We start from the raw sequence: 17,897 nt of genomic DNA, 5'->3' as shown, positions 1-17,897 counted from the left end.
GAAAAAGATAGTACTTATGAAGAACCATATACAAATGTTTAAGTTAGCGTTATCGATTCACTCACTGCGGGACGCTTTCCAGGATAGTTGGTGCAGGCTACACGTGTGCAGCAAATCCAGCAGTATACGGTGACGTATATAAGAGGGGCTCCCAACCTACGATATTCCTGGATACCGTGGCAGAACCGGGCTGCGGTTGCAATGGTGTAGTCTCAAAACGTATTCGTTACCTTCAGTATTATGCAACGCTTACGGAATCAGTGGGCACGACGTGAGCAGGATGCACGGTAAAATAGCTTGATATGGCACGCCCGGTTTCGGGGTATGCGATGCGAAAGGAATCGTACTGGATCTAAGCATAATTAATTCATTCATTCATTAAAACTATCCCTCGATATGCGTTGACATCGAAGCGCGCTTTTAGGAAATGCTGTGGTTCAGCCGCTGATGACAAGGAGAGGCAGCACAACACACAGTGCGGAAAATACAACAATCTGGCTTGTGCTGTTGAACACAAGTAAGGTAGTTGTGTTCTTTTATCGTTGGTTGAAACAAATTGCTCAATTACAGCGAATAGAATGCTTCTTAATTGAAATGCCAGTGGAGCAACCTTGCCGCTTGCGAGATGCCGTAACTATACTGTTAATGTTCTTAAGTTCGCTCTATTCCGGAAATGTGTCGTACTGGGAACTACGGTTCACTTCCTTTACTTTTGCCAAAAAAAGAAAGGCACGCGTGTGCATAACATCATACGCGGACTGACTGCGCGTGATTTGCAGTAGCGTTACTGCCAGCGACCTCTTCGAAGGTCACGGCATCAGCGGCGGTTGCGTTTGTCGTGGAGGCATCAGCTGGTGACGCCGGCCTCGCTATTCTGGCGAGCGTCCAGTTCTCGAAGTGCTCGATGACTCGACCCTGGTGGCCAACGCTCTTGACGGTGCCGTAGGCCAGCATCGCCACGACGACCACGAAGCAGCCGAGGACGGTCGCGGTGCACGCCACTCTCCACCAACGCGTACCGCCGGCGACGACTGTGGCCCGGGGCGCCAGCGTACTCTGGTTATATACGGACAGACAGGGAATGCGAGCGAGTGAGAGCGCCATAGTGAGAAAATCTTATTATGGAACGAATACGTTCTTTTTTTCTTCTGTCTTTTCGTTCTTCTTGCGTGTTTTTCCTTCTTTGCCTAAATATATAAAGCGACGTACTATTGCAAAAATTTACGGAATCCCTTGTAAAAGGTCGGTCCACCGACCGAAACTGTTGGGTAAATAAACCAAAGGTAACCGCGAAGTTCTTGGGGTCATTACAGGGAGGGTGATGTTTCAAGAATACATGATACATAATTTTCATTCTATGTAACATACAAATTCACTGACGCTGTTGGTAGTTAACAACAACGAGAAAAAAAAGCCAAGGAGCAAAGAAAAGTAGTTATACAAAGAAAAGTCAACAAAAATGCTCGTATCAAAATTTAGTATACATCCTCGCAAAACAAAGTAACTGCGCCAAAATTCATTGTACCAACGGACAGAGAAGCGAACGAAAGGAGATGATGCTCCAGTGGGCCCGTTCAATGCTTTCACAATATTTCAGCTGTTTGCAAACTCCGCCGTTGAACTCGGCGTAAGCATGAACCCTTTCTGTTGTGAGTTGCGCACGCCCGGGCCCTGGCAATATTTTAGGCAAGATCCGTCGCGAGCACCGTGACATAGAAGACAACGAATAGAGGCATAGTTGTGCGCGGCCACAAAGATCGAGCGACGCGCGCCATAGAATAAGGGACCACGTTCAGCCGATTAACAGTGATCTCGAAGCGTTGGGGCGGGCCAACAACTGTCTTACGACGTGTCCGGTGGCCATTTCCTCGTCCTCGCTCTGCGGCAGGGCGAGCGGTGTAGGTGCGGGCACGTTCGATGTGGCCAGTGCACCCGGGACCATCAGCGCGACCGGAGTCGGCGTCCTAGAGAGACGCGACCGATGTGTCCTTCGGGTCCTCGGTCGCCCCCGCCGGTCGCCCCGCTGCTCTTTGCTCCTCGGACGAGGGACGGACGCTGGCGCGTTCCCTCCGAATCCCTCGCCCTGCAGCACGCACGCCAAAGTGCGAACGCGATGGACGGAGAGTGCAAGCTCACAGAATCGACTGTCAACCGTAGAGTTGCCGAATTCCGATTGAAGCGGAAGGCAAAGTTGCCCTTGTATACATACTTACTGGACTAAGTTAACAATGCAACGTGGTCGCATAATGCACGACCCTTTACTGCGGAGTCTTTCGATCATAGCCCCCAGGTGGGGCTACTGAAACATAAGACGCCTTCAATTATTTCTGCGTAGGCTCTCCGAAGACCATTCGCTTGCGCTGTCAGGTATTAAGCTGGTGACTCTAGAGGAAATCATGCGCTATTTCGACCCGATATCGTCTGACTGAAATTATGTTGCCGATGTTGACAGAGCTTTTAACTTTATACGCTCATTTAACTCTTTCCCTACCATGGGGAAAATAGTTCTCTTTTCTTTCTTTTCTTTTTTTTTTTGCAGCTTACGCCAGATTTTTTTTCTGAAGGAACAATTCCACTCAATCTTTTATGTAATGCATAAACAAAAAGCAGAATGAAAGCACTTCTTACGCATAAAAGTTTGATTATAACGAGATTTATGTCATAAAAAGATATACATTGTCAGAATCAAGATTGTGAGATAAAAGTGAACAAATTTCGTATAACAAGCTCGTATCTACTAAAAAAAATGTAACAAAACATATGAGATATACAATCTGTATTGCTGTCTATGGTAGGCACTATCTACGGAAAATTAAAAGTGTTTCATTGAATAGGTATTCCGCTACAAACATTTAACTGCGAGCACTACACTTGGGCGTGCCGGGCTTCGGCCGCCGATGCTCCGGGCCGGCTTGCGTCGTCGTCGTTCTCAGAGTCAAATTCCGACGAAAAGGCAGCGTCCCCAGACTCGCTGCTGCTCGATTCGTCAATAAAATGAGCCGGAGAAGCAGCGGGATCGCGAGATCTGCAATCTTTCGAAGAGCGCGCCGCTCCCGGAGGCGGCCATTTCTGCTTTCTACTTTGACGATCGCGACACTTCAGAGTGTGTTCAAAAATTAACGCCTGGCAGAAAAAAGAAAGCGAACTGCTTGGAAAACAAAAATATAGATCTCCTCCACCACGTCCTATGGCGCAGAGTGTCCGTGAGCGGCGCGGAAGATCTCGAAAACGGCGTTTCAAACCATCGTTAGCAGGCTAACGATTACCGATGGGCGCAGTACGGAAAGAGTTAAGGACGCTTATTTAACGTCACCCTTTGTTGCAAAACGAGTTACTTCGCATGGAGGCCCTGTACACGTTGAAGTCGTCAACTTGATAACGTTTCCATCGCGAACGGGACGATGCAAAGACTAGACAAGCGCTCGATCATCGGTCTGTTAGCTCCACTAATCAGGCAGGAGAAAATGGCCTTTTGGATAGGCAACACTTATGCACTGCGATTTACGCAGCGTTTGTCCACAATCACACTCTCTTGTCAAGACACATGTGCAGGGGGAAGATTTTCCCAGAAAGTAAACAACGACCCGGTGAAACAATCGCTCCTCCAAAAGGATGTGACATTGGCCTATATAGTTGGTATTGCATCTTGCTGTGGAAACAGCCTCCGTACTCGCAATTCTCGCGCTGTCCTCATCTACACGCGTCGGTCTTGCGGAACACCACATAAACTATAGCTAGATCTGACGGATACACAGCCCCAACGAATAAGACAAGAAAAAAAAGACTGGCTTGGTCTACGCAACCACGCACTACCGTCAGCGAATATATACGCCCGTTTATTCACGTACCACGCATGCGGTATACCATGAAGACTTGCACCCGCACCAGGGCTCCCCGCCCCCTCTTTGTACTGCATCCTCCCCGCTTCTCGTTTTCGTCGCAATGGCATGTAAAACGGACGCAGATAAGAAAAATATTTATGGACAAAGATTGCTTGAGGGGAAAGCCGGCGCTTGATTTTAACCTCACCGGGCTCCTTCCAGCGAGTATGGGCTCGCAGATATGCGCCGATTGTCTTCTTAGCTCTCTGGTAAATTTTCCTTCACTGACCCTTTCCAGTTAAAACGAATTACAGAAAAAACATCCGGCGTGATATTTTCCTTTAACCGAGAACACTGAAGCCTAGCTATATATAGTCAAACACCGTGATTGTGTATTGAGCGCTTTAGCCGCAGAGCTTCCTTAAGTGTTCCTTAAATTGTATATATATATATATATATATATATATATATATATATATATATATATATATATATATATATATATATATATATATATATATATATATATATATATATATCCATCTACCAAGTGACCGGCTTCCCACACTTCACACAGGTACACTTCCGCTTTGTTCTAATGCTAACACATTAAAAGTTTTACGCGCTCATTCTACGCCAAACTATATGCAACTATTTATAGCTATTCAAAAACTGGTTGCAAACAATGTTCTTCGGTATAAATCGATTCCGCTAAAATCGTCGACACGAGCTCACCGTCCTGGCAGCCTTGGCCGCGACATCAGCCATCTCGACGCGCGGAGGCAGAGCGGTCTTCGAAGTCGCCTCGGGCTCGGCCGAGAGCTCCGCGGGTCCCGGCGGGAGATCGGCTTCCGCATCGGCCGGCGCCTCCTCCGGCCGGGTGGACGTCGTGGCAGCGGGCTCCTCGTCGGTTGCTGTCGGGACACGAGAGTCCTCGGCTTGTGTTGTGGATCTGGCGGTTGCTTCGGCGGAGTCACCGCCAATGGCCGCCTCGTCGACGGTCTGCACTTGGCCCATCGCTTAGTCGTGGCACCCTCCTCCTTCTTTTTCTCCAGACGTACCGTTTGCTTTGCTCCTTATTTCATGGCGCTTACCCACTACGGGAGAATGGCCAAGCAGCCGGCGGTGAACCTTGTGTGTGTGTGTGTGTGTGTGTGTGTGTGTGTGTGTCTATATATATATATATATATATATATATATATATATATATATATATATATATATATATATATATATATATATGTTACGGAGACTAATTTCCGCAATAGAAGGGGCAACATGAGGCAGAACACTGGAAGCGAGCTTCACCCCAAGCCACCTATGGCTTCGTTTGGGACATGTACAGACAGCTCTCGTCGGATGTGTTTGCAGGTGTACATTGCATTTGCTCTACATTACGCGTGTGATGTCACTGCCGCCGGGGAACTTGCATCGGTCTATTTCTCAACTCGTTGTTGTTATCTTCATGCAATACGGCTCATGTCCACTGTGACGGACTGGCCAAGGCTTAATGAATATTGAAGTTAAATTTCACTTGCAAATTTGCAAGAACTTGTTCATTTAATGTGACAGACGCGCCACAATGAATGACGGTAGTCTGAATTGAAATATACTAAAATTGCTTGGCAATCGCTTGAAATCAATAATAAATTGTTGACGAAACCTATCGACAGCTCGAAACGACACGAACGACACAGAAAAAAACACGTGTAAGCGCTGTTCGTGTATTTCTTATCATTCTTTTTTGGTCGCTCGTGTCATTTCGTGCTGACAATAGTTTTCAGTATGAATTACCAACGTGCCCAACGTACCGTCCTTTTGGAATAAATTCTCAGACGGCAACACAAACATCCTTGTGACTTCACCCGAGAACCGAAGCTCCAAATGAAAGTATAACAAGAATTGTGACACCCCGGATACATTTGAGAAAGTGAATTTCGAAGTATGCTTTCAGAAGAATGCGAGTCGCGGGCCCAACTTCTTCATTCTACATTCCATGCTCTAATCCAGCAAGTGCACTCTTGCTGCCCGACGCTAACTGTTGGCCATGGACATTTAGCCAGAAACTCCTCACTAATACCGAAACTCAACAAGAACAAACATTTTTTGTCTGGTGTGTTGCCTGTATAAGCCACACTCGTCCACATTAACGAGAGGAGAGGAGAGAAAACTGTAAAGGGAAAGTATGACAGGAAAAGGTGGAAATTGTTCCACTAATATTGTTAATGTCTTGGCAAGTCAGCTTTGTGGAAGCCCGCAAGGTGGAGGAAAGCTCATAAAAGAAAAATTGTCATCCTTGGTAGCTCGTGCTACAGTCGGGTGGATCACAATTTTCCCTGTTATACTGTTCATCTCTTGTTCTTGTTTCTAAACAGTGATCTCTACTTATTACGTTGCATAATTAAGGAATGCGTACTGTGACCCTTTTCTGTCTCAAATAAATGGCGCGCAAGAGGGCGAAACAAGGACTTCAATCACCACAGCCACGTGAGAAACAGCTGGGAAGACCTGACACAACACTTACGTCTCAACGCTTGCACTGCAACCGCAGACGTCACGTGAGTGTGCATGATTAACACCTACAAGGCCTCGCGACAGTGCCCTCTTTTCATTCTTAGTCTGCCTCACTTCGTGACAAACGTGATTCACCGCAATTTATTGTGTGTGCTTCACAGCATAACACTATTTTATTGCAGCAAAGCCAACTTCAAAAAAGAAAAGTCGCGATCATTATGGAACGCATATAAGACCCCTTGCCCATGAAAATAACAAAGTCGAACGCCTAGGCGAATTTAGATCGACTGAATGGTTGCAAAGGGCCAGCCATAAGTAGACTTCATTCTGCTGCCTGCTCGCGTTTGCACATTGTAAGATGCCAAGTTCAGTGAATCGAAAGACTTGACTGAAGCCAGATTTTCGAAGTGTCGTTCTATAGGAGTTCGTCAACTCACGTTGTTCAATCAGAGATATCGCCAATGGAAAACGACAGCATGAGGACTTCCAGAGAAACTAAGAACCAAGCCACCTACGCGTAGTCAAGGGCAACAAGAAATTTCCTCTATACTTCCCTCAACGAAATGACACCGAAAGCCAAACCAAGCAAGAACGGACCTCACAATAGCGGTCTATGTTAGCGTTACGCCGTTGTCAATTTCAGGGGACAGCTACCGGCAAGATTTTTTTCATCTCCTCCATATAGATTTCGTGCCACAGCAGTGAAAGCTAACGTGAAATTATAGGGTGACGCACATCCAGCCGCCAAGAGGAGGAAGTACGCCGTAGGTGCTGAAGAACGTTGCGCGGATTTGTGAATATCTCTGCTGATGCGTACTTTCGCATCGCGTGAAATCAACGAATAATTATGTTTTGCGGGCCGACTCAAACATCCGCGGTATGACGAGACCAGCTTTCTAAGCCAGCGTTTGCTGAATCTCAGTGAACTGAGAACGCTACCAAACTGTCCCTCGAGATTCATAGGAGATCGGATCCTATGTCCAGCTATAAGTGACGCATGTCGAGCTTGCTGCTCGCAGGAACGAACCTGGAAGTTATTGCACACCGCTTCAAATAAGAAATACATACAAGAAATGAAACGATGCTTGTAATAAGCATTTATGCTCAAGAAGTGACACCTAAAGGCCGGTTTCATACGCTTTAACTGAGGGTGTCTCATTATATTCCACAAATTTATTCTCTTCATTTTTTTGTTTATCTCTCTCTCATAGATTATTATTTTTTATGCCAAGAAACAACAAACCTTGTGTCACTGTAGCTACCCATGAAAAACGAAGAAGTAGCTGGCATGTCCAGTCGCGAGGCCACGAGGAGTTGCACCATTTCTCTGGGGATCAACCAACCAACCAGCTGGTGCCGTTTCATGAACCAGAGGCTCCACCAGCATCGGTGTGTAATTTCACGTGGTTCGCTGGTGCCGCAGCATTTTTGTGATTCAATTCTCACAGCGCAAAAAGCAGCCGGCGCGGTCTACCGATTTCTCTCAGCGGTTCGCTTCGACCCTGCGACTAAGTCATGGAAGACAACGGTGCCTCCGCTGCTCGCAGCAGTCCCTCCCGACGGCGTGGCGACGAAGACGAGTCCATTCTGCGCTACATGATGCACGACCAGAATCTCTGCCTCATGGCGTTGCTCGTCCTTGGTGTGCTCACCGTGACCAGCGCGTGCATCGCCATTGTCGCAGCCGTTGTTGAGCACTATTGGACATCCATCAACGACGCCGACGTACCGCTGGGAGCCGCCCTCGCTGGAAGCTCGGTCGCCCAACAACAGCACGGTAGGTCTGCCGCTCAAATCGCCATGCAACGGCAATCCGACGAGGACGCGAGCCGCGTCGTCCTCTGTTTCGCGAACTACAGCCTCGCGCCCGGCTCCCCGCACCGTTTCGACGTGGACAACGCGTCGGCCATACTTTGCGACGGGCACGTCTTCGTCTCCGTGGGTTTAAGCGTAGAACGGAGAGACCTGCGCTTCAAGCGGCCCACGGAAGACGCGGAGGCACTGCACAAAATGGTCTCGCTCTCGACACCCGCTTGGGCCTGCGTCGGCGGCGAGGCCTCGGACTCGGCCGAATTCCGCGTTCTGATGCGCCAGAGGAGATCGCGGCTAGCGCTCGTGCGCAACGCGGCCTCCTGGTCGCGTCGCAATGGACTCGCCGGCCTGGTTCTCTACTGGAAGTACCCGACCCTCGAGGATCGCACCAATTACAGCACCTTTATCAACACCATGCGCGTTGTTTTCGACCAAGAAGCGCTCCGCGTGAGCGTCGTCATACCGTGGGAGACGGTGAGGCGACGCGACGGTTATCACATCCCCGCGCTCTACAGCCGGCTGGATTTCGTCGTGGTGGACACACACCGGACCGTGAACCCGGCCATGTTCCCGGTCACCACTTGCCAGAGCCCGATGCGAGCCGTCTTCAGGGCACGCCACAACGGTCAGATGGGTCTCTCTTCGGTGCTCGATGAGCTGTCAATGATGACGGAGCACATGCTCGCCAAGACCATGCTGAGCGTCTCGTTCGCCAGCGCAACCTTCACCCTGAAGCGACCCTGGATGAAGAGGTACCGTGTAGGAATGAGCTCCCTCGGTCCCGGCCGGCCCTTTCGACACACAAATAGGTCAGGCCTGGCGAGCTACTATGAGGTGACCGAAGCGTTGATGCGTAACGCCACGAACTGGCGCCGCGAGAAACACGGCTTCTCGCGCTGCTCCATGGCCTACTCGGAGGACCAGTGGGTCGGCTTCGAAGACCGCGCCAGTCTACGCGCCAAGCGGCCTGTCGTGCGCAGGACTTCCGGTCTCGCTGTGTGGGACCTGGCCATGGACGACTTCGCCGGGGACCTGGGTCCTACGTGGCAGCTTCTCCGTGAGGTTCATGACTTGGTGCACGGCTAAGTCCCCAAGATATGAAATAGTGGCGTCGGCGAGCTTTCCTTTTTCCTTTTTTTTCCCTTTAACTGTCCTTTCAGCGTTGCAGGCGTGATGGCAAGCACATTAAAGATGCTTTTGAGAGGTCGTGCAGCAGTGTACGAAACCCGCCAGGATTGCCAGATGGCGTGAAAATGGCGTGTGCAAATTTGCGACCGCTAACCGAATATCCATGGTGAGATGTATGCCCACGCGGTTGTACGGAAATGGGGAGACGTATGGAGATGGTATGGGCCCAATGATTACGCAAGGTTGTCTTGGAGGGAGCTTTGTGGATTCGAAGCGATTCTGAACGACTGTTTGTAGGACGGCAGGAACGTTCAGGGTTGTTAGGGTGGAGCGCTGTTTCAGTGCCCTGTCTGCTATAGGCGGTCTTTGTCTTTCGTTATAGGCGACCCGTACCGACCGAGTTGTGCCTCAGTGGTTTCAAAGGGTCATGCCACGATCCCCCAACTATTCTCAGTTTCTTAATGTAATTGAAAATTGAGGGGCCAATATATGGTCACGCACGCACGCGCGCGCACGTGCACGCACACGCGCGCACACACACACACACACACACACTCACACACACACACACACACACACACACACACACACACACACTCACACACACACACACACACACACACACACACACACACACACACACACACACACACACACACACACACACACACACACACACACACACACACACACACACACACACACACACACACACACACACACACACACACACACACACACACACGCACGCACACACACACACACACACACACACACACACACACACACACGCACGCACACGCATACAATTACAATGAAAATATGGGCTTCCAGCGCACATTTTAACTGGAACCTTCATCTTGGCATCGCTGCCTTTATTTAAGCCGCTCCCACCGATAGCGACCGCCATTCTTGCGCGGATTATGTGATATCCGGAACTGTGGGGCCACCGCTCTGTCGAACTACCAGGAACCACATCGAGCGTCTTGCTCCACACGCTCAGGCACCCGATGGTGAACACTGGAGAACAACCAAAGAATAAGACATGCATTTGCGTGAGCCACAAATTATCACAATAGCAGACCATATCGGAGATCACAATGTTGAGCCTATAATCGGGAGTCTAAATGTGTCGCCCTAAAATTGATAGAAGGGCTTGGTCACGTTTAGGACACACGACCAGCAGGAAATATGTCACCCAGTGTAGCATGGGTTACCTAAACGAAGCAAGCATCTATATGAGGCTAACAGAAAATTAAGCCAAAGTAAGCTAAATGGAAATTTTTGAAGTGAAAGGAGGAGAAGTCGGCCGGGAGAGCGTCTCTATAGCCTGCAACTGGCGTAAGGGCTATAGTGGCAAGGAGTGGGAAAAAAAAGTATGTTTGTGTGAAGTGTGGGAAGCCGGTCACTTAGTAGATGTGGTGATGGCTGGTTCATACGGATATACAGGACAACAACAATGGCTGTTTTCGTTCACCTTCAAAGAGGCCAACAAGTCTCGTGGATATGAGCAACGACAAGTGACTATATTGGAAGCAGAGTATTGATTTCTGGTCTCATTTTCCATTTATTGATCATTCTGCAAATTTATTATTTGAAATGCGGAGAATTGAAAAGATTTAGAGCATGAACTTTAAATCGCTGCAAAACTGCGGACCTTGCAAGAAATACTGTGAATAATGTAGCAATTTTACTCCAACGCTTTTTCTGTTCGCGATCCGTGTCAGTAGTCCGAGAGGGGCTCATGCGTATGTTATCACCGAGATCATGCAGCCAGTCTGGAGCGGTGATAAATGCATAGAGTCGAGCGAATGAATAGAATTATCTCAGCTGCAAGTCAAAAATGACATATTTAGAACCATTTGGCGCCAACTTGGGTCACTATGTATGTGTGACTTGGTATGTGCCGCTCTTTAATTGCAAAAAAAAAATCCTTTAAAATTTATTCTGTACTGGGAGAAATCTAACCCGCAACATACATGTATTGAGGCAATCTTGTCTGCACATATACTCACTCATGTGCCACGCGCATATTTCGTGGCGGCGACACTAGATGGAGCGGCACATTTAGTGCGAAGCGCGAAAGAGAAACCCGGCTGCTTGCATGCCTCATACATATGACGCGTTTGGACGGTGCCAATACGGTGTGTCGCTATATTGCTTCAATGCTGATCGCAATAACATTGACATTCATCTTGAGATGGGTTCAGCCAGAATTTTTTTAGGCAACAGAAAGCAGCAACACAAATAACATCGACATGAATAAAAGAATACAAATCAGTGACTCCCTCAGCCCTTACCCTCGTCCCACTTTCCCGGAATTTACAACCGCGGTTAACCGAGTGAAAGGTAGCCACAGAAGCTTCCAATGACGTTTTCATGTCAGCTTGAAGAAACGGTCATGTTCAAATATTACTTAAAGAGAAGGGGAGCATGGGGTAAATTTTATGGGGTGTTTGTCTCAAAGTATGTTACGAGAACAAGAAAAAAATATACTGCGCAATGACTTACGTAAGTTAATAACCTAATAAAAAATTCGCATTTCCGCCCGAAAGGCGAAGCACCGATGCGATAGCACTTTAGTAGATAGCTGTCCGAAGTAAGGATAGTACTGTTATCGGCCGTATGAACTTGCAACCTTCGCTTACTAACTAAATTATCAATGACAGAATGCGTAAGCATGACTCAACGAGTACATAGAAAGAGACAGACACACAGAGACAGCACCCGTCAACGTGTTTTAACTAAATTAACCAGCACAGTGTCACGCGCGCACAGGTAGAGATGAACACATCTCGCTCGATTACAGCGAAAACTGCCTGTGAAAACGCTGGCGTTAGGAATCGCGGCAGGAGCCGCGAGCCTGTTGACCTCCGTGCATCTGTCGCTTCAACGTGAAGTAAACGTCGAATGCACAGCGCATACGAAGCTACTGGCACTACGCGCGCTCTGCAAACATCGCAGGTCGCTTTGAAGGTGAGGCCCGCGGGGGTGTGTACTTTGGCCATGTCGCAGATCGCTCTCAAGACACACGAGCGCCGGCAAGGCGTCTGTACGGCGTCCGCCAAAGGCGTCTACTACAGCGTCCGCGATTCGTGTGGCTGACGCCGTAGTAGACGCCACGGTTGTCTCCACTCTGTACGAAGCGGCGGGCGAGGAGGACATCGAGGCACCCTAGCAGCCGCCGAAAAAGAACGCCCCTCCTCCCTCGCCTGACCCCTCTGCCTCACGCGCCACAGGAGAGCGCACGCATCTGGGCGGCGTTCCTCGCTCGCACACGCGAGATTGAGCCGCGTTCACCGGCTCACCCTCACACCCTTTCACTCACACAAAACCTCATGGCGATGCGACGCCGACGGCAGAAATGCACCTGGAGTGTCCATATAATTGCTATCGCAATAAGAATATATACAGCTCTGCAGTGTGGTACCAGCTTAATATGGCAAGACAGTTCTGCGGAAGCCCGCGAACGCACGCGCGCGCACATGCACACATTAGTGGTCCGTAATTTCGTCCCGCTATGCTTAATAAATTAAGAATAAAGCAAATATAGTGAAACATTTTCAACAGCGATGCTGTTAAGCTGGTGGTTAGGGCGGCGAACGTGCGCAACAAAGCCTCGCCGAGCGATGACGTCATCGCGCGCGCCGGCACCGCTTCACCCTGGCTAGGGTGGCTACCGTGGCTTCGCCTCGCCGCGCCATATGGAGGCCACGCATGCGCAGATGCGGATATAAGCCATGACGTCACCGCAGGGGTATAAAAGCAGCTTAGTTCCGTCGCCGCCGCGACGGGCCTCCAACGAGGAGTGATGGGACGACAGAGAGGAGCGCCACTCCGCTGCCAGCTGCCACGCCGCTAATCGAGAATGGATGCAACTCGCTGACGTTTCGCCGCCGCTTCACCGGCGCTCGGGATAGGACCGAAGTGGGCGCATCCATTCTCAAGTAGCGGCGCGGCGGCTTTCGCACCGCGCTTCCTTTTCTTCGGGAGTGGCGCACTTCTTCTGTCGCCCCGTCTCTCTTCGTCGGAGACCCAGCTGTCCTGTCGGCGCGGCGGCGGAGCGGAGCTACTTTTATACCCTCGTAAATGCCTGGTTCTATTCATAAATGACATTGTTTTATTCAACAACACTGCAGACGAGTTAAAACAAACGATTGAGGACCTCAACAGGGAGAGGATAAGAGTGGGGTTGAAGATTAATATGCAGAAGACAAAGATAATGATGCATAACCGGGCAAGGTAACAGGAGTTCAGGATCGCTAGTCAACCTTTAGAGTCTGTGAAGGAGTACGTTTACCTAGCTCAATTAATCACAGGGAACCCCGATCATGAGAAGGAAATTAACAGAATAAAAATGGGTTGGATCGCATACGGCAGACACCGTGAGCTCCTGACTGGATGCTTACCGTTATCATTGAAAAGGAAGGTATACAATCAGTGCATTTTACCGGTGCTGACATATGGGACAGAGACTTGGAGACTGACAAAGAATCTTGAGAACAAGTTAAGGACCGCGCAAATAGCGATGGAACGAAGAATGCTAGGCGTAATGTTACGCGACAGAAAGAGAGAGGTTTGGATCAGAGAGCAAACGGGTATAGACGATATTCTAATTGACATTGAGAGAAAAAAATGGCGCTGAGCAGGTCATGTAATGCGCAGATTAGATAACCGTTGGACCATTAGGGTGACAGAATGGATACCAAGGCAAGGGAAGCGCAGTAGAGGACAGCAGAAGGCTATGTGGTGCGATGAAATTAGGAAATTTGCGGGTGCTGTTTGGAATCGGTTGGCGCAGGACAGGGGTGGTTGGAGATCGCAGGGAGAGGCCTTCGTTCTGCAGTGGACATAAAATAGGATGATGATGATGATGATGATGATGATGATGATGATGATGATGATGATGATGAAATGACTGGTACTGACAATAAAACAACGCGTTGTACATACTTTAATGACCGAGTGTTCATTGCTATTTGGGGGGCTAACGATGACACCATGCAGAAAACTTGACCGAGCCTTGAAGCATAACCACGCAGAAAACTTGGCCGAGTCTCCAAGCATAACCACGCATAAACTTAACCGAACCAAGAATAACCTATAGGTGGGGCCGCCAGCTTCGCTGTTTGCCCAGTCTTCACGCCACTAGTGCGAAGCTGCCCCAATTATTTTTTATAATCCGATTTTCAATCATATGACAGAATACAAAAATGTAGGTTGGTCATAAACAGGTAAAATTAACGACGAGACATTCATTTGTGGGATCGCCAGCCATTTGCGCGCCGGCGCGCGTAAGAGCGGGCTTGAGAGAGTATCTGGGGGCTTTTGCTCCTTGAATATATGACTCTGCCTAGGCACTACGGAGGAGGTTTCTTAGCGCGTGTGGTATGTGTTTGTCCCCTAGACATGCCGGCGTTGTGGAGTGTGGTGAGGTAGTGGGCACGGATGCCCCATAAGGTGATCGCTGTGTCTGAAGGCGCAAGGTTCTGACTGGTGTTGTATAAGTCGCGGGTCACTTTTTTCGTCGCGACGATAGATTAGGTTTTTTAGAAGCACAGCTTCAGGAGGGCAGAGGTAACCGGCAAACGGATACCTCAGGGGAGCCCCTGAGGTTATAATAAAGCAGGTGACGCAGGATATCCAGGGCACCCAAGGGGTAGCGGGGAAATCAAAACTGGAAGCAGGGCGGCCCGCGGGTTAGGGCCGCGGAGGCCGAAGCGTGCCAGGGGGTGTTCGCATAAAAAATTGGCTGTCCGCGATAGCGGACAGCCGATCTTATACACCCCTGGCACGCACAGGCCTCGGCTATCCCCAACCCACATGACTAGCAGCTGCAGGTCTGGGTGATAGCTTTGGCGTCCCCGTTGCCGCTTTGGTGTCCTGGAGGCGCCGCCAATAATGCGAAATAATGACACATTGTTACAAGTAGTAAAAAACACGATTGAATAAATATAATTGCGTCCAGCCGCCAACTTGCCGCAGGTGCGAGACAGTCTTTTGAACACAGTGGTCGCCAAATCGAGCGTCAGTGCCTGCTGCTTCACCTATGTTACCGCGCCGGCAGCCAGTGTCCGAGCGTAAACAAACTCGACCCCACTTCACAATGCCGGCACGCCTAGGGACAAACGCCTACAAGAAACCTCCTCTGTAGGGCCTAGGCCGACTCATATTGGAGGCGAGCTCCACCACTGGAAAAGCTGGCGTCACCGTCGGCGTGACGTGGCATGAGGGATCACGTGGACACAGCGGCCGCATCGGCTGCTTCGGAAGCCCCGAAGCGAGCTGAAAACGAAAGTTTTGAAGTCCCACCTGCGCCACGGTTCTGATTAAGTGGTGAGGCTTTACCGCTTTGGGTGTCTGCTTGACAACATTTGAAAGTACTATAATAGGTAGTGGATGCCTTTGGAGGCGTGCAGCATGGTAGGTTCGGTGCCGCAGTGCCGTACGCAACGGAGCCCCGTGTCAGCCTTATTCACACGTAGCTGCAGGACAAGGAGCTGCGTGAAGCTTGGCTGGCGAAACTTAGAACCGGCAGACAGCCATCGGCTACAACTCAGGTATGCAGCAAGCATAGACGCGAGGAAAAGATCTGCTACGGCGCCGGGACTGCGATGTTCTGTGAGTAGCAGAAAACGCGCACTGAGACGCTCGCCCGCGCCCGCTGCCCGGCTAATGTCATGACGGTTTAGTCTATGAAATTGTTGATGCTAGATACTGGCAAGTTCACTGGAACGGAAAGGGAGCGGTAAGACGCACATTAAAAAAAGGCACGGCATATGGTCATGTTTGTGTTATGAATTAATGCACTGGATTACGAAAATCAAGCAGAGCAAAATCGCACGCTGAGAAGACCGATAAACATACAGTGCGACGCAAGTTGAGAAATAATATTGAAATGTCCAAGAATTTAGAAGACAAAAAAAATTGAATCGTCGCGACGGCACATCACACTCGCCGTAGGCGTCGAAGTCTCTATAACGAAATTATTTTTGAACAGTTCTGATAGCGTCCACGCAACAATGGTTGCGATTGAACTGTCAAATGCTCATATGCTGCGGCCCAAAGCTCACGGCACTGTGCGAAAACGCGTTCACAGCGAAAGCAAAACATTGTGTGTGGACATGCATGCAGACGCGCGTTCGGTCGCTGCTAACCCGTGCGATCGCTGTTTTGAGGCTTCATTCCGTTATGCTCCATTTGGTTATACAGACAAACCACTATAAGAACATATTTCACATAGTTTACTCTCAGCGCTTGCCTACCTTTCACGCAAGAAGCCGGTTCGGGAGACTCCATCGCGGCGACCGCGCGCAGTGGCGTTCACGTACTGTATGTATTCGGTAAAGAGATAGCGTCTGTAAACGATTCTGTGCTTTCAGTTTGCCCAAGATTATTATATCGACAGTCAGAAACTTCCCTCGATTTGAGCTTACTTACATAAATGTCCAGGAGGGCTGCCGCGTGGGGTTTTTATTGAGCGCGGTAAGCGAAACCTATGAGGAGCGCGCCGCGTGATCCCTTATACTACGCAAGGGAGGCGCTTCTGACAGATAGCGACTCCGTAAGTCCTCACCCCCAATATTCAAGGAGCAAAAGCCCCCAGATTTTCTCTCTCACGCCCACTCTTACTCGCGCCTACGCACAAACGGCTGGCGATCCCTCAAATGAACGTCTCGTAAATTAAGGGCAATATCTTTATTCTTGAATTTCGCGCCCGGATGGCCGGGGCCGCAGTGCCAATATGCGTTAGTATGAAGTCACGAATTTCACAATATTTCCTCATTCTTAGGACGTTTTTGTGCAACAAAGTTTATTAAGACTCTTAAGAGTGTGTTTGGTTCCAACAGAATTCAATCTAATTCTGTTCTTTGTCGCTGCAAAATTTGTCTAAAATGTCGTGACGTCGCGAGGAGCTAGCGCCACTAGCCGCTGGCTCGGAAACCTGCGGTACATGGCGGCAACTTCTAAGCTCGTTTCTGGCGGTTACGTGGTTTGTACACTGAGCAAGACTCCACTCACGGTACGACTGAAGTTTCTTGTGCTGTAAATGTGTGTTATCAGTTATGATTGACTAAATGAACATCCTTGTTTTGTGTCCCTTTAAATGGGACCGTAAATAAGATAATTAAACTAAAGTGCATTCTTGATGCATATTTTCCGAAGTTTCGGGACGGATTTTACTCGATCGTATCTCGAAACAAAGTCTAGATGCAAAAATACCTCTGCTTGAAAAATCATTCACTGCACCCCAGCAACGAAAAAGGCGCCCTGCGACTTCTACAACACGAGTCATTACCTTGCCAGCTGCACTTCACGCACACAGCCACTTGTTCTTACACGGGCTGTTATTGTGCTGATTGTTCTGGGAAATAAACTGAAATCGATAAATGTAAGCTGATGCTAATAATAACTTTTCAGATGCTGCTGCCAATCATTAATTGCATGGACCATTCACATGAAATGTGTTTTTTGCTGAATAAGCCTGGAAGACAAATGTGCCTGTTTGGTTAAGAAATATTTGTTGACGCTACATTCTGGAATTCTACCTGTAAGCTTGGCACACCTGACCAGTGAGCGATGAGCTAAAGGGTAAAAGTCATTTTCACATTCTGAATTTCA

The 17,897-nt window shown here is 49.1% G+C and overlaps 2 protein-coding genes across 2 annotated transcripts; one reads left to right on the top strand and one right to left on the bottom strand.

The window, feature by feature from the left end:
* Positions 1-1,431: 1,431 nt before the first annotated feature.
* LOC129386140 (uncharacterized) lies at positions 1,432-4,939 on the bottom strand. Its single transcript, XM_055073529.2, has 2 exons — positions 4,557-4,939; positions 1,432-2,083 (listed from the first exon to the last, which is right to left on the bottom strand). The coding sequence occupies exons 1-2, from the start codon at positions 4,836-4,838 to the stop codon at positions 1,793-1,795; spliced, it is 573 nt and encodes a 190-aa protein (XP_054929504.1). The 5' UTR covers positions 4,839-4,939; the 3' UTR covers positions 1,432-1,792.
* A 2,911-nt stretch (positions 4,940-7,850) lies between these two features.
* LOC126536066 (chitinase-3-like protein 1) lies at positions 7,851-9,233 on the top strand. Its single transcript, XM_050182959.1, has one exon. It carries the CDS (start codon positions 7,851-7,853, stop codon positions 9,231-9,233), a length of 1,383 nt encoding a protein of 460 aa, XP_050038916.1.
* The last annotated feature ends 8,664 nt before the right edge of the window (positions 9,234-17,897 follow it).

The sequence above is a fragment of the Dermacentor andersoni genome, chromosome 4 (genome assembly GCF_023375885.2).
Source record: "Dermacentor andersoni chromosome 4, qqDerAnde1_hic_scaffold, whole genome shotgun sequence".
Taxonomy (NCBI): Eukaryota; Metazoa; Arthropoda; class Arachnida; order Ixodida; family Ixodidae; genus Dermacentor; species Dermacentor andersoni.
Note: the sequence above shows the minus strand (reverse complement) of the source record. Positions and strands in the feature narration are given on the sequence as shown.